General features: G+C 42.2%; 1 protein-coding gene across 2 annotated transcripts in view; it reads left to right on the top strand.

Annotated features, from left to right (window-relative positions):
• The window catches only part of RYK (receptor like tyrosine kinase), an 80,031-nt gene extending 59,764 nt beyond the window's left edge, over positions 1-20,267 (top strand). For both annotated transcript variants that reach the window (XM_084751713.1, XM_084751712.1), the window contains exons 10-15: positions 1,233-1,302; positions 6,887-7,019; positions 8,195-8,304; positions 8,447-8,606; positions 17,932-18,068; positions 19,172-20,267. In XM_084751713.1, coding sequence (XP_084607839.1) covers positions 1,233-1,302; positions 6,887-7,019; positions 8,195-8,304; positions 8,447-8,606; positions 17,932-18,068; positions 19,172-19,283 — 722 coding nt within the window. In that variant the 3' untranslated portion in view covers positions 19,284-20,267. The remainder of the gene's footprint in view (positions 1-1,232; positions 1,303-6,886; positions 7,020-8,194; positions 8,305-8,446; positions 8,607-17,931; positions 18,069-19,171) is intronic.
• The last annotated feature ends 1,861 nt before the right edge of the window (positions 20,268-22,128 follow it).

The following is a 22,128-nucleotide window of genomic DNA, read 5'->3' as shown; positions in this document are numbered from 1 at the left end:
ACAGTTTCTCTTTCAGACTTGAAACTTGTGAAGTACTGCCAACAGACTTCCCTCACAGGGTTGTGTGCTTTATTTCATCTTACTTCATGTTGCACAAATAGTAGTTCTACAAAGAACAAGTTTGGGGTTTGAGGGTTTTGTTTTAGGGAACACAGATATTTTTAATGGAAAAAAATGGAAGGTTTTTTTTTTTAAGTTTAATAATTTTGAAGGGAGAACTAATGGATATCCAGTGTCAAGACTAAAGTCAGATATCTGGTTATCTGGGTCAAAACCCATGAATGTAGAGGCTAATAATAAAATGGAGCCAAGCACAGTACAGCTTGCCTGCCATCACAGCATTTAGGGCTGAAGCAGGAGCATCAGACACTGGAGGCTACCCTAGGCTACACAGTGAGACTTTGTAAGTTCAGAAAGTTTAAGCAGTACAGAAAGGTGCAAAATTTAGGTTATCTCATCCCAAAGTAACCAGCATAAAGAGTATATGGTTCTTTCCACCAGTCAGGGAAAAATATGCTCCAGGGTTTCTGAGTTTTCAAGTGATTTTGATTTTAAAACATAATAATCACACAGACCGTTGCACTTTGCTTCTGAAATTCAGTGTGCAGCTTCCACTGTCAAGTAAGCCTCTGTGTGGGTGGGGTGCTCCAGGGAGCCCACGTGGCTCTTGATGGCTGAATATTTCGTGATGATGCATGAGCAAGTGCATTCTCAGGTTTGTCAATGTCGCTTCTCCCATCCACCTCCCAAGGACTTTACTGATGAGCCTGTCTGCACACGCTCTGACCCAAACTGGCAGGCAACTAAACATTTTATCCATATCACTCTGAGGGGGAAATGGCCTCTCCTAGTTTAATCTGGGAATCTTTACTTAGTAGTAAGACTGGAAGTGATTTTATAATTTTGTTGGGCTCCATCTGGGCTTCAGTATTCCCTAAATGTTTGTATAGTGTCTTAAGGAAGAGGGAATGAGCCCTCTGGGTGCCTCAGGTGTTTTCCTAATCTGCTGCCGCCTGTCCTGCATGGCGTATGGAACCTTACCACATTCTGTCATCTGCTCAGGAGTTTGTGTGAAAGCTGACCTCTTCAGCAAGCTTTTGTCAACTGCCTTGGAACTTCAGGCTATTTGTAACTTACAATGAAAATTTACTTTAGAGTAAAAGATATTTACTAATGAAATGTTAGTGTCAAGAATACAGCGTTATTCACGGCAGTGTTTTTTCTTTGTATAGACCAAGCTTCTGAAATTCAGGTGACAATGATGCTTACTGAGAGCTGTAAGCTGCGAGGTCTCCATCACAGGTGAGAGCAGCGGCCGCATCTCAGCACCAAGCACAGAGTGACACTGCGCTCTTACTTACTTATTTATTTTGTTAAGAATGTTATATCTGGTTCTGAATTGAGTTCTTTTGGAAGAGCTTAATTTTTTTCTGAATATAAAGGTGAATGCATGCTCATTAAACACATTTGCAAACGGTAAGGGATGAAGAGGAAGCTGGAGAACAGTGAGTAAGCCACATACGCGTTAAATGGGCACAACTAAGTGCTCTAAAGCAGTGCGCTCATATTTATGCACCTCTCTCCCTTTAAAGAGTGTGGGGCATACAGTAAAGATAATTATGATGAAAAATGTAAATGTATAGAATACCAGGTGACGAAAATAGTTAAGCACCCTTGGATGCAGTAAGGTTAATGGTCTGCTGTGTTTGCTGTGTGGGCTCTCGTGAATACATGCGTGCCTATGCCCGTGGATGTGTGTGCCTGTATGTGTCTGTGGTAGAGATTGTTATATAGAAATAGCCATTTATGTATTTGTAGAGATGTCTTATAATAAGTTAGATATCTCAATACTTAAATGTGTTTCCAATATACATTTTGTTTGTTTGTTTGTTTGTTTTTGTTTTTGTTTTTTCGAGACAGGGTGTAGCCTTGGCTATCCTGGACTTACTTTGTAGACCAGGCTGGCTTCGAACTCACAGCAATCCACCTGCCTCTGCCTCCCCAGTGCTGGGATTAAAGGCGTGTGTCACCAGACCTGCCCCAATATACATTTTAAAAGGACAATATCGTTATCTTTAATAAAATTAATGCATATAAACATTTTTTATTTTATGTGCATTAGTGTTTTTCCTGCATGTATGTCTGTAAGGGTGTCAGATCTTGGAGTTACAGATAGTTGTAAGCTGCCATGTGGGAGCTTACCCACATGGTCCTCTGGAAGAGCAGTCAGTGCTCTTACCCACTGAACCATCTCTCCAGCCCCAATTTTTGAATTTCTTACTATAACAACAACAACAACAACAACAACAACAACAACAACAAAAATCTTGTTTTTAGGTTTTATATGTTGGTAACTATAAGTCTCTGTCTCCATTTAGAAAGGCTACTTTGTGGTTTATTGAATGGCTGTACCACATTTTATTCAATTCATCTCTTACATATGGTCTTAAAATCATAGTATGATTTCAAAAAAGGTACTTGTAGGAAGATCTTTTAACAGCTTCTTCTAGACCAGCAATCATTGTGGACAGTAGCATCATTATCATGGCAAAGTATTTGTTTGTTTGTTTGTCTGTTTGTCTGTCTGTTTTGAGACAGCATTTGAGACAGCCCTGGTTGCCCTGGAGCTCACTGTGTAGACCTGCCTGCCTCTACTTCCCAAGTGCTGGGATTAAAGGCATGCACTTTTAAGTGTAGCTGCTAAAGTTTTGTTTTTTTTTTTAAAGTATCGTCTAGAGGTCTGGGAGGTGGTACACATCTGTGACATAAAGTTGTTAGGGTGCAGACAAGTAGGTTTCTGGGGCTCATTGGCCAGCCTAACTGAATCAGTGTGTTCCAGGTCAGAGAGACCAAAATGGAGAACAGTCAAGAAAGGCACAAGATGGTGACCTCTGACCTCTATGCACATGCTCAGACATGTGCATATATTACACACCCACATGTACATATACCACACACAAGTACTGTATAGACGCAGCTTAATTTGTATAACTGCTGAGAATTTATGAAAAATTTTCATGTCTGAAAAGTGAACCCTGACTTTGCATGTTGTAAGAGTCTGTGGACTTCTGGGAAAGACAAGCGATATGCGAAGAGGGCACCATCAGTTTCCATTTCAATGACTTGGACAACTGCCTAGTCCTGATAAAAAGTATGAATACACAGAACTTCCGTTTTTTCATTTTGTTTTTATTATGTTTTTTGAGGGCTTAAAAAAGATGACAGCCACATAAAAATAAGTACAGTGGTAGTGAAAATGAGACAGAGTTTTGGCATTTGTGGTGGTAAAAAAGAAAGCAAGCCAAGAGTAAAAGATAACTGTTTGGGCTTGGGTTAAACAACATAATTCTGAGCTTCTGATCAGCTGAGATGAAGGCGACTTAAAGTCCAGTAAATCTCAGAAGCAGAAGAAAAAGAAAACATGCTTTGTTTATAGTAGGAAGCTAAAAAGGTTTTTAGTTTCAGATCCTAAGACAGATGCAACATTAGGTTTATTATATGATGTAATACTGACTAATATAAAAGTAAATGTTCATTTTTAAATTCTCATTGAAAAAGAAACCAGGCTTTTGAGAAAAAGTTGAACGCAGTATTGAGGAACAGTGTGGGTGCTCCTTGGAGGAGTTAAGTTACATAATCCAAGAATGTTGCCTTCCATTGGCCAGATTCATCCTCAGGAGTAGCCGTCCTCATCTGTAGAGGAATGGATAGGAACACCACCGCCCCCTCTCCACCTTAGGCTATGTTTACTTAGGAAGGAAAGTTAGTTTTATTTGCTTTAAAAAACAAACAAACAAACAAATAACAAAAACAAAGAGCGCTGGGCATGGTGGCGCACCCCTTTAATCCCAGCAACTCGGGAGGCAGAGGCAGGCGGATCACTGTGAGTTCGAGGCCAGCCTGGTCTACAAAGCGAGTCCAGGACAGTGAAAGCTACACAGAGAAACATTATCTCAAAAAACAAAAACAAACAAACAAACAAACAAGAAAACCAAAGAGCATGTTTTGTTTTCTCAGCCTTTGGGCAGTGCTGTGAGCAGGAGCCTGATGTCAGTTACACCGAGTCTAGAAGGAAGTGCCAGCAGCAGCTTCCAAAACCACTCTACTGTGCTAGCTGAGAACTTACAAGCTAGTTCTCTCAGCCGGTGAAACCTGCACCCATCTGCACAGAAGCATGCAACCCACGTAAATGCAGACAAAGGCAGATTTTTTCCAAGTAGGTGTTTTAGGTAGCCCTGAGCGTGCCTTGGCTCAGCAACTTTGCAGGCAAGCATTCCCTCATGCAGCTTTAGGCTCTGTGTCTTCTCAGCACCTTGCCATGATGGATTAGCTGTCCCATGACACCCCACAGAATAGAGCAGTGATGCTGAGTGTCATTGGACACTGAATGAGAGGGGAAGCGTGTAAAAGCAAGCTTGTTCAGTTCCTTGTCTGTGAAGTGACATCAAGGCTCTTAGTTTTAGGAATAAAATTGTTAGTATGCCACATTCCTTGCAACACTTCATCTCACCACAGCTTCTTAACTGAGTATTTACATATTTAGCTGAGTATTTTACCATGGCTGTTTGTTTGTTCACTTTGATTTAATTCATTAACTGCCCATTTTTGCACTTAGAGCTGAACTAGGCATAAAAAGTGTCTATGATGCAGACTCAGTGCAGGCAGCAAGGAATGTCGCCTGTTTCCACAGGGCACCTCCTTACCCGGTCTGTAATTCAGAAGGTTTGTTGTGTGTTCTGACATTCTGTGATGAAGGGTTATGATTCACTGACACATTTAAAGTATCTTGAAATTCTATCTTTTGTTTGTTTTTTGCTTTTCTACTGGAACTTGTAGGCATCAGTTTTAAAACTCATAAGCAAATAGTTTTATAAATTAAAAATAATCTGCTTTCATTACTTCATGGCTGAGAACCTTAAGCCATTTCTTTTGGATTGAAGTCCCCATTGGCCCAGCATGCCTGGTGTTGACACTTACTAAAGCTGACTGGCATACAGCTTTAAGGGTTGCACTATGCTCAGCATGGGAGGCCATTGTGCCCAGCCCCCACGGCCTGCCTTGTCTACCCTCTCAGCACACCTTTTTTACATCCATCTATCCATTCTTAGATTCTTAGACCTTTTTCTTTGCCCTCCTTTCCTTGGTAAAATGGGCAGAGTGAAGAGCAAGCATTGGTCCTTTGAAACACTTTTATAAAGCTTATTACTGCTTCCAGAGTAGTTTATTTTCCCTTTTTACTTTTTATTTTATGTATATGGATGTTTTGCATATATGTCTGTCTGTCACCACATGCATGCATGTGCCTGAAGGGCACAGAAGAAGCATTGGATCTCCTGAGACTGGAGTTACATGCAGTTGTGAGCCGCCGTGTGGGTGCTAGGAACCAACCCTGGTCCTTCTGCAAGAACATCCAGTACTCTTAACCATCAGTCCAGAGGATTTTTAATCCTGGAGTTATAGAATAAAAGTTTTGATTGTATTAGCTTATTTGTTGTGTCTTGATAAAATGCCGGTAAATCTGCTAAGCAATTTTGGTCATGAGTGAAAGAGCAGAGGTAGGCCTTTAGGGCTAAAGGAGTGGGCCATCTCACCTGCTCATCCTGAAATCAGGGTTTGCCTTGGCTGATCCTCAAGGGGAGTCTTGAGTTGCAGTGTGCACTGGGGCTTCTGGAAACGGGCTCCGGTGTCCTTTGTGTTCCTCTTTGTCCCTGGGAGGAAGTGCCCAGCAGCCCAGGGGAAATGACACCTGATGAGTCTATGGGTTACCTAACCTTTCTCCCTGGCTGGCTGCCACTCCACTGCCTCTAAGCCACTGATGCCTCTCACAGTTCTGCTCAATGGGGACATTTTTAGGACACAAAGAAAGGCAAAGTGGAAATTTACTGTAGCTTTACAAGTCAAAGAGAACTCCTTGGTGCATTTCTGCAGTTTCCCCTCTGTCTTTGTGACTGTCCTGTGAATGTGTGTTTGTGTCTCATTTCCTTAATTCTGGTCATGTTTTCTTACTGTCTCTCTTTGATCATTCAGCTGTAACGTGTTGTTTCATTATTCTTGGGCATTCGTGTTATTTACAACTTTAACTACTGATATCCCATTGACTATTCTTGTTAATGTAGCCTTTTATGTTTCTTATTAAATTTTTTTGTATTAATTCTTTATGAAACCATGCCTAGGAACATAATTTACTAAGAAATATGAGTGCTTTTAGTGTGTGTTTCAAATATGCATTAAATGTAATGACACAGGATGTGACACACTGAATATATAAATTGAATCTATGATTACTTCTGACTTAGTAGAGAGGAGATAATTACTTAAATACTTATAACCTAGAGGAAAATTGGTTATTCCCATATATCAGTTGGCCTATCATTACACAGGTGTGCGTCCCACGATAAAGTGGAACACGATTGTTCACCACATGCTTTTTTTGCATGCTAATTTGCATGTTTATTTTGCAAATTAGAACTGTTTGTGGCGAGTGAAATCCACATGTTGTAAGTTTGAAAACTAAGGCCAAGTTGGGGAGGTGGGGAATGGCATGCATTTGCATATGTGTGTGTGTGTGTGTGTGTGTGTGTGTGTGTGTGTGTGTGTGTGTGTGTGTGTTTCAAGATCGAGTCTCTCTGTGTGGCCCTGGCTGTCGTGGAACTCACTCTGTAGACCAGATTGACCTTGAACTCATAGAGATCCTCCTTCCTCTGCCTCCCCGAGTGCTGGGATTATAGGCGTGCACCACCACAGCCTGCCGTAAATCTTTTAATGATAATTTTTTAAGTGTGTTTGAGATTTTGTTTTGCTTTCGATTATCTTTACTACTTTTAAGATAAACTGATATGGTTTTAGATTTCATTTGTATTTTTCCCAACTTCTTACTGTATTCTAGAAACCTCCTTCCTATTACCCATGTGTGCATAGAAGAGGGAGAGAAGCCCATGGTGATACTGCCATACATGAATTGGGGAAATCTTAAATTGTTTCTACGGCAGTGCAAATTAGTAGAAGCCAATAATCCACAGGTGAGAAAATATCCCTAAATGTGGATAGTTTCTGATGTTTTTGGGATTAGATATTAATAACCATACACACAGTGTCTAAAGACCTTCAAAACAAAAAACCTCAGAATGAACCAGGAGATATTGATACGCTATTGACTTAGAGGAAAACGAGCACGGCATATGGTTCCCCAATGGAGCACCCTCGGCTGATGCCGTTTTCTGTTGTTCACTACGTGTTCGTTCATAATCACCTCTGATGCCCTATGACGGCATCTCAAAGTCCTTTCTGGGATAACATCTGGAGACATGTCCAGGATTTCCCTTCTAGGAGTGGAAGCCATTATAGAGCTATCCGACCAGATGTGCTGACAGCAGTGACGGGTGGAGGTCAGGATTGTGGGAGATAACTGGGAATATTCTTAATGTGCCTGAATATAGATGCCATCATTTAAGAGTTTCTTGTTGCTACCCGTGTCCTTGACTGTGAACCTCTGATCAGATTCCAGACATGTTATAACAGTGAAGAAAGTCTGCTGGGTGCTGTGCTCTCTGCTATATTTTGTGACTTTGTGAAGTTGATTTTAAGATTTATAATGGCATAGTTGTTATAGTTAATAAGAAAAATACACTCAGATCTGCATTGAGTATTTGGATTAAGTATATGATATGTTGTTTAAACTAAAAGAGTAAAGCTGTGATTTGAACCGTGTGATTGGAGGCTGTGGCCCATGAGCATCACCAGGGGAAGAACTTCCTTCCCCAGCCTGCAGTGCTGGTGTGCATCTAGAGAGGAGCATGTCCGTAGAGAGGCTTGTCTTAGCAGAATGCCCCCCTCTCACCCCCCTGAGAGGGAAGGTAATCTGATAAAACCTACTATTATAAAAGAAGAGAACAAGTCATTGAAATACTGCTTTAGAGACTGTGTTTCTTGAGTAGGAATCACTGAAAAGCTGTTCTGTAATGCTGATTTTAGATAAATGCAAAAGATAAGTCTCATGATAAAGTCACATAGATGGTAAATCCCATTAGAGAACAGGAGCTGTTATAATGGAGGAAGGAGTACAGTGCTCCCAGAGCACATCTTGTTTGGGAAATAGACTTTAAAAACTCAGTAAGTAGGTGTAAGGGACTGTGGCAGTCAGATCACAGACCTGCTTTGTACTCTCTGCAAACTGTGTTGTTTTCTGTTATGACAGGCAATTTCCCAACAAGATCTGGTACACATGGCTATTCAGGTTGCCTGTGGGATGAGCTACCTGGCAAGAAGGGAAGTGATCCACAAAGACCTGGCTGCTAGGAACTGTGTGTAGGTGTCGGGGGCAGATGGGTAGTGCTGCCTGGGTTTGGGCTTCTGTCCGGGAGTCTCAGTGGGACTCAGGCTGTCTGTGGGTAATGCTGGGTCTTCTTAACACCCTGATGCCTTTCATGTCTGTCTTCTTACTTCTCAGCATCGACGACACTCTTCAAGTGAAAATCACAGACAATGCCCTTTCCCGAGACTTGTTTCCCATGGACTACCACTGTCTAGGGGACAACGAGAACAGGCCAGTGAGGTGGATGGCTCTGGAAAGTCTGGTCAATAACGAATTCTCTAGTGCTAGTGATGTGGTGAGTACTGGAGCCCGGTGCCAACTGCATGTAGAGGAAGGCTCTCTCCTTGTGACGGTTCCTTGACATTTCACCCGGCGTGCATGCATTATGCTCATCGTCTTCCCTGTGCAACTCTCAGAATGCGCAGGCGGCTACTAAAGCACAGAATGCGTTGCTTTCCGGAGGGGCCTCTTCTTCTCATCTGAGTCCAGACACGGTGTGTGTTAAGTGGCACTGTAGTTCTGTCTCCTCATCCAGGTCACACAGTGGGCCCTCCTCCGCAGTGATGCGGTTTCAGAAACTGCATCTACTCATCTCTTGTAAGTTTTCCATCGCTGCTTGGCTTTTTATTCTGGTTTAGGTCATAATCATGCTAGGCATAGAGGCATATGCCTATAGTCCCAGCCAGAAGGCAGAGACAGCAGGACCGTGAGTTCCAGACACACCTAGGATGTATTGTGACTGTATCTCAAGAAAAAAATGAAATGAAAAATATACGTGTTTTTGTAATCTCTTGTCTGTTACATATTATAGCTGTGTATTTGGAAATTAGGTAAAAAGTTTTGCTGTGAAGGTCCCTAAATCATCACTCCATAATGTATTACTTGTAAAGTAATTGAGATTTGATCTCATATTTCAACATTGAGGAACTGGGCTTGTGTTTTGTGTCCCTGTGTTTTTTATTTATTATTCAGAGTTGGCTTTTCATCTCAGTTTGTATGCTTAACACTTTTCCCTTTTAATACTGTATTCCTGACACCAGTTTTACTAGTTCCTTACTTATAATGATTAGTTTCATGCTTTCCCTCAGTGTATTAGTTCTTGCTGGTTGCTATAATAAATTACTACAACCTCAGTGGTTTAAAACAATAGATTATTTGCTCACTGTCAGTTCTAGAGGCCAAATATAAAAAGTAAACACTTTTCCCATTAATTATAGGTGTTCAATGTATATATTGTCAAATTTTTTTTTAACTTATTTTAAAATTAGCTATTCTCTTAAAAAACAAAGCACCAAAATTTGAAATGGGCAGTGTAGGCGTGCATGGTTATAAGAATGGGTGTTGCCTGGCTGGAAGAGGAGCTACAGGGCTGACAGCAGAGGGAGCCCGCCTCATGTTCCTCACAGAGAAGCCTAGGGGCATGCTGGGAAGAAAGTGGCAGGTGGGGAAAAATAAATGCAATCCTAGATACTGAACCCTAAGGGTTCAGCTGGAGGACACAGAGAACCCGGTCTAGGCTGTCTGGCCAGAGCTTCTTTTATCATGAGACAGCTTCTTTCTCTAACGTTGATGTGCAGGAGTTAAAATTCCATTGAAATTGAAATCAGTAGATGTACATAGCTTGGCTGAAATCACAGTTCTGTGAACTCAAAACTGTTTGATGGGCAGGAAAAAGGAGACGTTTCTTAGATGATAATCTGCAGGCATTTTATGTTATTTTAATGTAAACTTCAAGAGACTTGGAAACTTTAATTTTTTTCTTAGTAAAAGGAATATTGATAGGTAATATTCCAGAAGGGCATGTAAGACGTCTGGAAGTGCCGCAGCGTGAGCTGCTCATGTGATGTCCAGGGGTGTGTCAACGTGAATTACCTAGTTGATTTGTTTGTTTTTGTGTAGGTGTTCTGTTATGTAATTAATCAACAATGGCATTTTTATTTTTATTTTATTATTTTTTGTATATAGGTATTTTGCCGGCATGTATGTCTGGATCCCTGGAATTGGAGTTAGAGACAGTTGTGAGCTGCCATGCAGGTGCTAGGAATTGAATCTGGGTTTTCTAGAACAACAGAAAATGCTCTTAATTAGTTCAGGCCCAACAATGGAATTTTAAAATCACACTTACGTTCACATACATCCTAGGACTCTTAGAACAAACTGAATGAATGGGATTCAAGTTAATGTAATCCATGTCTAAATGATACAGCCAGACCGAATGAATGGGCTAAGTGAATATAACGCATGTCTAAACAGGATAGATAGTGCCTGAATGCACTGCTCTGGGCTACTGGAACATCATGCTTTAAAAAAAAAAAATCACAGAATCATACTTATAATTAGTTATCTTTACAGTCATGATATTTTATAAAACTTGTGAGCATTAATTTATGTAAGAATTTGTCTTAGTCAGAATGCAGTTATATCAAATACTTTTTTAACAGCTTTATTTTTTGTTATTTAAAAATTATTATTATTTAAAAAAATTTCACCTTCCAATTGAAATTTTATACAATATATTTTAATTGAGGTTTCTCCTCTCTCATCTTTTCCCAGATCCTGCCCACATCTCCACCTATCCAACTCCTTGCTTTTTTCCCTCTCTTTAGAAAACAAACAAGCAAATGTAAACAAACAGCAGAATTTTTAAAAAAATAAATAACAACAACAAAGAAACACTTTAAGAAATACACATACAAATAAAACAAACCCATAAAAAACAAAATCAGAAATAATATACAAAGGACCAGTAAGAATACAAAGAGTAATAATGCCTAAACAAAGCCAAAGGAGAACGAGGCCTTCACCACTGAGCGTGGGCCTGCCGGCAAGTGTTTACATGCCCAGTGAGATCCACTGCAGAGAAATGACTTTGCTTTGTAAGCGGTTAGCCATCGGAGATCCCTTCTGGGTTAGGGATTGTGTCCGCTTTCCCCTCTCAGCCCTGGGACCCCATCTGACTTAGGCCTACACAGGCGCTGTGTCTGCTCCCCGATCCCTGTGAGTTTGTATGTACGTCAGTCCTGTTGTGTTTGGAAGTCACTGTGTCCTTGGTGTCATCTGTCTCATAGCCTTTCTGCCTCCTCTTCCACATAGCTCTTGAGCTCTGAGAGGAGGACTGGATGAGAACATCCCATTTAGGACTGTGTGTTCTCAGGTCTCACTATCTACATGGTGTAGGTCTCTGTATTAGTTCCCATATACTGCAGGAAGAAGCTTCTCATACGTGTATAGGCAGAATGTCATTAGGAGTCACTTTGTTGCTAAATTCCTTTTGCATAACAATAGTATTTGGCTTTCTTATAGGCCGATGGTCTATCTAAGCTCAGGTCACCCAAGCAGTGTCAGGCCTGAGCTCTATCTCATGAAGTGGACCTTAAATCTAGTCAGATAGTTGTTGGTTTTTCCCACAACATTCGTATCATGCTGGCAGGTCACCGTTGTAGATTACAGAGTTTGTCACTGGGTTGATGGTTACCTTTCTCCTCCTGTAATGTGAAGAGTACCTTCTAGTGCCACGAACAGCAGAACACTAGTCAGTAGGGGTGAAGAGTCTAGTTAGGCACCAGTGCAACTTCTCCGTGTTCAGTGAGTTCTGTCGGCATTGTCTTCAGCAGTGGGGCCTTTCCATCAATTTGTGGAGATCAACCAGCAGCCTTGGCAATAGCATGAGTTGTTTGGGGTTCTCATGGGGCCCCTTTTGGCAACAGCTCAATTAAAGGTAACGTGTTCGTGTCACTGAAGGTTCCCTGGTGGTGAAAGATGTCTAGTTGGGGCATTCTCTCCTCCGTTATTGGGGCATTCCATTTATATTTCTTACAGTAGAAACATCTACTGTAGGTTTCCATATGACCCTCAAATGGCCCAGCTTTATTTTGTTTTAAGCACTATGAGTTTAGTAATGGATATCTTAACAGAATTCTGCAAACTTAGACTAGTAACCCCCATTTCAACAAAGTTTTCATTCTTACAGCCCAGGCTGGTCTTGAACATGAAATCTTGCCTCAGCCTCCTAAATGCTAGGGTTACAGGCATGTGCCATCATGGGTTAAGTATTCTGTTTCTGTCTTATTCAAAACTGTTTTTTAGTTAGGTTTAGCATGTCATTATAAGAATGTTCCTTGGTTACATTTAGTGTTCAGATTTTTCTCTCTTAAATTCTTACAGATTTCATGCACACAGATACGTCCTATAAGTGTCTTTTGCCTTGAATAACTGGCACCGAAAGGACTAGTTTTGTCTTTTCCGTGACTGTGATTCTGGTGACCATGTAAAAATTCTGCCTTTCAGTTTGGGGCATTAAAGATTATTAAATTCAATTAAATTACATCCTCATACTGGGGTTGAAAATGCTAACAACTCCACAGACACAGGTTGAGTTTGTTAGTAATCAGGCAGTGATACAGTCACCCCTAAAGATCCCGATGACAGTGGGAAAACAGGCAGCTCCAAAGCCACTACAGAAGCATGTTGGCGGAAACACGGCACTACTCCCCAGGACTCAGGCACCTTCAGGGCGTGTGTATGTACGTCCTGAGCATGCGCTAGGTGGTTGGTTTATAAAGGGGATTCCTCCTATTCCCCGCTCTCTCTTCCCTAATAAACCTCTGAAGTGGATCTGCCGCGTGGCGTGATTCCGTTCCTCCTTGCAGCTCCGCCGTTCACTTCTTAACAGTTCTTTTGCCCTCTTTGGGTACAGTTGCGGTTTCATTCATTCACTTATTTGTCTATTTTATTTTTCAAGACAGGGTTTCTCTGTGTAACCCTGGCTGTCCTTGAACTTGCTCTGTAGATGAGGCTGGCTTTGAGTTTAGGGATCCACTTGCCTCAGCCTTCTGAGTGCTAGGAGGTAGGGTGTCAAAGTTGAACTCACTATCATATTTAGGGGATACTAAACAGTTTTCACCATCATGTACTAAGAAATGTAACCCCACTCCCACTGGAATCTGCACATGTAAAATGTACACTTGCAGGTGTGTAAAATGCACACTTAAAGGACCCTTTTCTCCTTGAAAGAACTTTACAGATCTGCATTTTTTTGTAGTTAAGAATTCTTCATGATTTGGTTAGAAATACATTAGTTTTTGTTTTGTCGTTAAAGTAATGCATTTGTTTGTAACTCTCTCTAGAAACATCCAGTATTTCGGTACGTTAAGATTCTAATAATGTTAACATCAGCCTTCAACTGTTGGCTTAGGGAGTACATACGAGATCCAGCTACTTGTAAATGTCTGCTGTTCCAAGATGTGACATCACATAGGCACTCTGAAGGCCCAGTGGATATTGTTAATGGTCTATACTTTCCTCAAATGTAGGCACAACCACAGATTTCTTTGTGACTTTCTTTTCCTTTATTTGAAAAAATGCTTTTTGATTGATGACTCCTTTGGCTTATTTAGATAATTATAGCAGCCAACAGCTTAGCTGTCAAGATCTACCACCGATTGAGTAGTGAATGCAATCAGGAAAGCACAGTTGAGAGTTTCATGTTGGTTTTCTTGTCTTTATGGTACTACATTGTATTTAAAAAGCATTTTCTCGGGAAAAACAAATCAAGGAAATGACTTCCATGCTAATCTTATCAGCATGACTTATGGTACTCAGGGGATCCTTTTTTAAAAGGCATTTGAATAGTTTTTAGGACACAGGGTAAATCAAATGTGCCCTGTGTGCCTGCTGGTTCTTTGTAAACAGTAGACATTGTCCTAGGAGGAAAATCTGTGGTTCTTCAGGGCTTGTATCTGTGGTATGGTTCATCTTACCCCAATTTGTCTAGTGCTCTAGAGGCCATTGCTGTGCGCTGAGCAGACTCACTTGGGAGACCCTTGTGTTTACAGTATTTCCACCAAGAGCAGTCTTTGGAACCATGATGGTATCAAAGAGAAAACTGCAATTACCGGAAGATGCTTACTATTTTTAAAAGTATAGAACTCCTTCTTTTGTATATTTTCCATTACTAATTTTACAGGAGTGCTCAGAAGATTTGCAGTAGTTGCTTGTTTCCTTCATGGTTGCAGATTTTACACACCAACAATCTCAGTCCTAGTATTTAAGTATCAGATTCACAGTAAGAGATTAATATAAGGGCAAAAGAACATGTAGAGATGAAAGGATCAGTTCAGACCTTAGTTAGGAAATAGAGGTTTAACATTTAGTATTCTTGCTAGGTGTGGTGGTGCATGCCTTCAATCCCAGTGCTTGGGAGACAGAGGCAGGTGGATCTCTGAGTTTGAGGCCGGCCTGGTGTACAAAGTGAGTCCAGAACAGATAAGTTTATACAGAGAAGCCTGTCTCGAAAAAAAAGTTAATATTCTTGATGTTAAGATACTGCTTAGTTGTATTACTGTGATTTTAATTGTCATGATCATTTTCTAAGAATAAGGAATTACTTGAAGAACAGTTCGAGCATTTCCAGAAGTGAGCGGTTTCCCCTTTCAGTGTTATCTGTAGCTGCTGAACTTTCAGGATCTCGTGAGTCTCTGAGCATCTCTCCTGGTTGCTTTGGAGACTTATTCTTACTCTCTGCTTTATTTCTCTTAGAAGACCCCAGTATTCAAAAGAAGCCGTGTATGAGTGTCTGTTCATGGAGAAAGTGGCATGAACAACCAGTTCTGTGTTAGTCTTGAGTTGTGTTGCAGATGTCTAAGGATTAGTCACACTAAGAGCTACAGATGCTGATTTTGAGGTTAAGCAGTGTCTTCGTAGATTAAGCCTGATAGGCTGAGTAGCTCAGGACACAGGCTGTGTTCCTCGAAGCTCTGAAGCCTGAGAAGTCCAGCTTGAGGGTACAGATCAGAAGTGTTCTTCCTGCTGTGTCTTCACACGACACAAGGAAATGTGGACTTTGCTGAGGTCTTTAAAAGGCACTAATCTCATTCCTGGGAGCCCCACCCTTACGATGTAAACTCCTCCCAAAGCCCCCCCTGCCAGCTCCATCACACGGGGCATGGGGAGTGCAACCTGGGAATGGCGGGGCCACAAACAGTAAGTCTGTCGTGTTCTGCTGCTGGGCCTCCTAATTCACATGCTTCATACCGTAGATGGCTTTTGTTCCCTCCTGACAGCCCTGAAAGCCTTAGCTCATTTGCCTAAAACCAGTCTCATCAGATCTGAGTGAGCCTTCAGCTTTAAGTTTTGGAAACCAAGCAAGTTACAGACTTCCAAAATGCAGTGTTGGGGAGGGTTTAGGTTGGTGCATCTGTCTCCAAAAGGATACAACAGAAAGGAAAACAAACAAAACAGTGGTAAAACCCAGCAAACAAACACAATGAAAACTTAGACTCAGTTCTCTTTAGCTCAGTACTGTGCCATCCAGGTCGACCTACAGCTGCTCATGAAAGTTCATTTGTGGCTCTCTGTCAGAGTGCCATCCAGGCAAGGCAGAGTATAGAGTGCATTTCATTGCACTGCTTTCCCACTGAATAGTAATATTTATTTACTCTCAGTTACCTGGCTAGGGGAGACTACTGTGCTAAAGCCAGCCTGGTGTTTTAAGTTCCCAGAGTAATGACACAAAAGTTTTGCCATCCAGTGGCCTCAGCCTCATATGTTAAGATGAAAACAACGGTGTACTTCCTGAGAAGCCATGTCAGTATATATTGTTAGTGAAAAAGTAGTTTTTGTCCTTCCTCTTCAATAGCAAGATCACAAGCTATGTGCCAGGGCTCATGCCTGTAACGTCAGCATTCTAGCAAGATGAGGAAGGAGTGTTGCTGGAGTCTCAGGCCAGCCTGGGTTACAGAGAAGGACTCCTACCAAGCCCCCAAAATAGAGAATAGCATCCATCTGTACCTCCTTCTGCAAAGTGACCCCAAACTCTGATGGCTCTGGTGCTCACCATGTGAAAGGACAGCAGATTCTGAGAGGCAGTGCTGCTGCTTGAGAGTTCACATAGCATTGTGTCGTGGGTTGGATTGTATTGGCTCCCCACCCCCATTCTCCAAATGGTATATTGGAAACGTTAATCCCTGTAACTAAGAATGTGACTTTAAGAAACACCAAGGACAGCTGGGCGTGGTGGCGCATGCCTTTAATCCCAGCACTCAGGAGGCAGCAGCAGGAGGATCACTGTGAGTTCAAGGCCAGCCTGATCTACAAAACAAGACCAGCCAAAGCTACACAGAGAGACCCTGTCTCAAAAACCCAAAACAAAACAAAAACAAACAAAAGAAACACCAAGGACTGCCGGTGGCCAGCAGAAATTGGAACTAGGAAGAAAGGGGCCACTTTTTGGAGTAATGTTTAATGTCATTCCATTGTTGCTTTTTGTTTGTTTTGTTTTCTATAGATTCTGTTAAGAAGTGTGGCTGTTGTTTACTAATGTAGGTCGAGTATCCTTCATCCAAAATGCCTGGATTTTTTTCTCAGTCTCAAGAATAATATATATATTGAGATGCTATGGAAATGGTACTCAAGCCTAAACACTTCTATTTTGTGTAATATTTTTAATGATTTTGTGCATGAAACAGTTTGATGCTGTGGAAATTTCTTCATTGTCATGCCAGCTCTGTAACTTCGATTTTGGAGCATTTTGCATTAGGGATGTTCAACCTGTGAAAGACTTAAAAAAAAAAAATCCATGTATTTTACACAGTGTTTCCAGATTTTGTTAATACTGACAAACAATAACCCCAAGCTTAATGCGCTGAGCTGGGATTTCACAGAAAGGCTTGTGTTTGCCTGTGTGCCCCACCCCTCAGTGCTGCTCTTTCACTCACCGAGAAATGTGTGGTTGGGCATGACTTTCGCCTGTTTTCTCTCCTTAAAAACCTAAGCTACCAGTGCGAGTTTCTCAGGGTTTGTTGTGAAAACCGAAAGTGATTAGAGACTCATTGCAAATACATGTGAGAACTTTCTAGCTGTTGCGCAGGCGTTGTTCTCTTTGTACAGCTTCCATTGTCGTGAGCTCCTCAGGGTGGCAGCAGGCTGGAGGTCGTCCCACCCAAGCCCTTCACGGCAGAGTGGCAGCAGCTCTGGGTGTGCTTGGGGCCCCTGTCCCACATGTCTCCAGGCCTGGGCCTTCTCAGGAAGGGACGGCCTCGTCAGTGCCCAGGGCTCCTGCTGCCTCCGCTCAGGCTCTCTTCTTACCGGTCACTCGCTTGCTGGTTTTGAGTAAATCTGACCTTTTACTCAGCTGTTGTAAGAGGTGTTTCAGGGTGTTTCCATGTCAAGATAGACGTCATGATGCTCCTCTGTGTGCATGATGCTAGAGCTCTATCCCCAGCTCTGCAAAATACGCAGATCACAAACCCAGACGTCATATGTTTTATATAAGCTGCATACTTCACTCATTGAGGATGTTCTGTCAATTGAGACCATTTTCCATTTCCCAGCATAATTAACTAATTTTGGGGTAGCATGATTTATGGCCAGTTTAAAAAAGTGGTTTCTTCAAACAGACCCAGTTACTCAGAACAAATAATACCAGTATTCACATTAAAGAACGAACGCATTAAAATGTTTTCTTTCCTACCCCAGCTGGAGAAACTAACCAGTATGGTAGATGCACAGTACTCATCTTCTTTAAGAATTTGTTCAGCTGCTATTTTTGACCTGTAGCTGTCTGTAGTCACCAGCACCCAGTTTTAAAATGTCGCCTCCTTATGCTGCTGTTCCTCTCCTAGTGGGCTTTTGGAGTGACGCTGTGGGAGCTCATGACTCTGGGCCAGACGCCCTACGTGGACATCGACCCCTTTGAGATGGCCGCTTACCTGAAAGATGGTTACCGAATAGCCCAGCCAATCAACTGTCCTGATGAACTGTGAGTTTTTGGATCTTGGACATGAGCTTTGATGCATTTTACTGTTTTATTATAAAAGTGGGAGAGCACGGCCCTGTGCTCACACAGAGCCTTCCCCTTGGAGAATGATGACTCTGCAGATGAGACCAGACATTGTGGAAACAGCAAAGTCACTTGTTATTGCTCTTGGCATCTTGTGTCAGCGGTGGATAATCTTAAGATACTAAAATTTAACCTGAGAATCTAACATAATAGTGAAGAAACTGATGGCGTACTGTGTGAGTTATCTGGCTTGTCTAAACAGTTAAAAAGATACAGTACTTAGAAAAACTTTCCTCGGGGTCAAAATTTGGATCGCCAACTCCCACTAAAGACATGTATCACAGTGTCTGTGACCTACAACAGGGGTGTGTGGAGAAAGGCAGATTCCTGAAGCTCCTGGCCATCATCCTAGCTGCATCTGTGAGCTCCAGGTACTCTGTCTGGAAAAAGAAAACGAGAGAGGACAGTACTCAACATTGTCCTCTGACCTCCACATATTTGTACATATACCACCCAGTGGTAAAAACACACAGACACACATCTAACTCATTATGACTTTGACAGACATCAGTTGATGCTTAAGGAAGATGCTCTGGGCTAGTGAGTGACAGGTACTTCCTGCCTCCTGCCATCATGTGGTTGACCTTACCTGTCTTGTCAGTGGAGTGCTCAGGGGCTGCTTAGGGAAGTGGGAGCAGAAATGAATGTTGTCTGGAGAGGCCCTAGAACGTTTCTCTGCCAGGTTTAGGCAGCAGCTTTGCTACAGATCCAAGAGTCTTGATTTCAGAGAACACTTCCTCAGAGTCTTTCCCCAAATGTTCAGGCTGACACAGGCCATGACTTGGTGTTCTGTGTATTTACACAAAGCTCTAAATCTGATGAATATATTTTGTATTCTTAGGAAGAATTAAGATTACCGTGTGTAATCCAAAATCTCAGCCTGTAATTCTGAAACTGCTGACACATAGTGTAACTGCGTGATTGTTTGTAGCATGCCCTCTCCACACCACCCTTGAACAGAACACATAACTGGCAGCAAACTGACTGAGGCCGTTACTAGCCACGTTTCCATGTCTCTGCAGGTTTGCTGTGATGGCCTGTTGCTGGGCCTTGGACCCAGAGGAGAGGCCTAAGTTTCAGCAGCTGGTCCAGTGCCTCACGGAGTTCCATGCCGCTCTGGGAGCCTACGTCTGACTTCTCTCCCAGCCCCACAGCTCGGAAGAAAGTGCCTGGTGCAGATGCTTCGTGTAGTGCAGTGCCTGCAGGAGCACGTTTGCCTCCCAGAACACCGTGCCTTAGGAATGCTTTCAGACCTGAACTTTTAAAGACAGACTTAATAATGTGGAGTATTTTTTAGATACCACTTTTATTAGGTTCACTCGAAAAGGGTTTTGTAAATTTCTTGGCCAAAAAATTTTTAAAAAATATAGTTACTTTGGACTAGGGGGTGCATTCTTAAAAAATAAACAGTTTTAAAAAATATTTAGACACAGATATTTGGAATAGCTGTCTTAGTGCCAACTGCTTTTATTTTTATGTTTTACTTCATTGAGGTAATGTAAGTGACTCATCTTTAAAGTTATTTTAATATTTTTGTCACTATTTTTGGGAACAGTTTGTCTTCAAAATGCGGTACTTTTCTTAGGGAAAACAGCACAAAAAGGTGTCTGATTTGCCTTATACAAGGAAAGACAGTATATTAGCAGAAGGAAAATTGAAGAAAAGGTAAAGAGAAAAAGAAATTACAAAACAAAAATAAAACATATTGCCCCTGCATGGAACATGGCTTTTGTGAACATGTTTAGTGAAGATGGCTCTGCTCTCTTGTTTAGGGAAGTAGGCCTGAGTTCGTCACATCTCACTCACCCTTCCTGTGCGCTGGAAGAAGGCTGAGGGCAGATTTGTAGGAAATAGTAGTGATCTTATTTATTTTCGCTCTCTAGGCTAGGAAATGACGCAGTTCCAGACAGTGAGCCCTCTCTAGCGCTGTGGTCCCTCTGCGCATACCTGGGCCTCGCCTCACGAAGAGTCGGTGCTTCAGTTGTTGTGGGTTTGGGGTTTTTTTGTTTTTTGTTTTGTTTAAATTGGTAATTTTTATGCTTATCTTCAAGGCTGGCTTAAGTATAAATTTGTTTTTTTAAAAACACTTGAAAAATTAAAGGAGTCATTTTATACGCAGGTATTCAAAATACTGCTCCTATGTGTGGTTGGTGGTTGCGTCTCAAAAGTCTTTGAACATGCAGCAGCTAGATAGTCATGTTTTTATCCTGTGAGAGTTTGACTCAGGTTACAAAACCCTAACAGAACAGCTGGCTCTGCTCAGCCTCCGTGGCACGTTAAGAAGTCGGATTACTCTTACAAGGAAGTATCACACAGAAACATGTCTGCAGAGCCAGTAAGTACTATGTATGTAGTTAGCACAGGGTTAGTCCACATGAGGGAAAGTTCTGTGGTTCTGTGAACAGCCTGGGCCAGCAAGTGCCTGCCTCTGTGTCCATCCTCTCAGAGATATAAGGGAGAATGTGGGTCTGTTATATTAAAATAAGCCTTACGACTGAAAAGACAGCTTCCACAGCACAAGGCTCCCACAAGCAAGCCAGGAGCTCAGTGTCCTGCGTACAATGTCCTGCATATGACCTAACATGTGGTATTTTGTTCCTGATGTACTTTGTCCCAAAATGTCAGGGTTTTAAATGTTCCCGTTGAACCTTTTGTAGTTGAGAGGCTTTGTTAATGGCCTGCACCTTGGCATCCAGTCAGCAAGCAGTGGTGTACACATGGCCTGCGTAGAGCAGTCCTGCTCACCCCTTTCCAGCACTCAGTGCATCCGTTTTGTTTTCAGATGGAAACAATAGTGAGAAGTCATATTTCTCTGTATAGAAGTTGGTTTAAAAAGGCAACGTGCTGGGGCCTTCCTTTTTTTGTACCAATCTATATTTAGGCTCGCAAAGTTAAATATCTTCTCTGTACTCGGCACTGTGAAGTCTACCTCAGGGTGCCTTTGCTCTCGCTTTGTGATCTAACGACCTAGGACCTTTGGCCTCTGGAGACAATGCAGAAATCGGCCACATGCCTATGCACAAATTCATAGTGAAAGAGTGTAAGCCATTACCTAGTGACACATAAATCTTGGACTAGGTCTTAAGTGTTTATCTTTGCATGTACAAGAGGCTTATTAACATGTTCTTCTGGAGTCCAAATCTCATTTGTAGCCTACAGCACTTGATCTCCAGGCCTCAGCCTCCTGAGCAGTGGAAGTGTAGATGTGTAACACCACGCCCAGCTAGACATTTCATTTAAGTGTGTGTGTGTGTGTCTGTCTGTCTGTCTGTGTCTGTGTTTTCCTTAGTTGCCCTCTGCTGTATTATTTTGGAGCTCACTGGTTGTCTAGGCTATCGGCTCGCAGGCTTCAGGGCTTCTCCTATGTCTTCCTCCCTGGCGTTGGATTACAGGTTTACACAGCCGCACTTGACTTTTGTGTATGTGCTGGGGATTGAGCTCAGGTCCCTATGACAGGCGTTTCGCTACACCTCCCCAATCGCCCCCATCCTCTCCGCCCCCACCCCCGACCTAGAGGTTTGTCAACTTAAACCAGTTGTACTTAATCACAGGAGGAAAGGGTATCTAAAGAGTGTGTGAGGATTTGTCTTCAGAGACGGGCAGGCCCGAGGGAGCATTCATTGGTCACCGTTTCTGGCTTCACGGAAACACCGGAGTTAGCATTATGAGTAAAGATCTTTTGGCCCCAAGTTGTCTGGAGCCAGAATGGCCTTGGCCTGACCAGGTCAGGAAGTGCAGCGCACAGTATGTGTGTTTTGAGTTCTGTGTTGGAATCTCCAGGCAGTATCCCTCTGGCCTTTGCTTCCCCTCTTTCCCTCAAGATCCATAGATGCCTTAGCTGAAGGAGAGGGTTGTGTATTTGACCTGACAGCCATTTTGGTCACCTAAACAGACTCTTATTTTGTGGTAAGTGTTCCCTTAGGATCCTCCTCACCTTTTCTGGGAAGGCAGGAAAAGGAAGAGACAGGAGCCTGGCCTG

This window comes from Acomys minous (assembly GCF_964271855.1).
Source record: "Acomys minous genome assembly, chromosome: 13".
NCBI classification, from domain to species: Eukaryota; Metazoa; Chordata; class Mammalia; order Rodentia; family Muridae; genus Acomys; species Acomys minous.
This window is presented reverse-complemented; position numbering and strand designations above follow the sequence as displayed.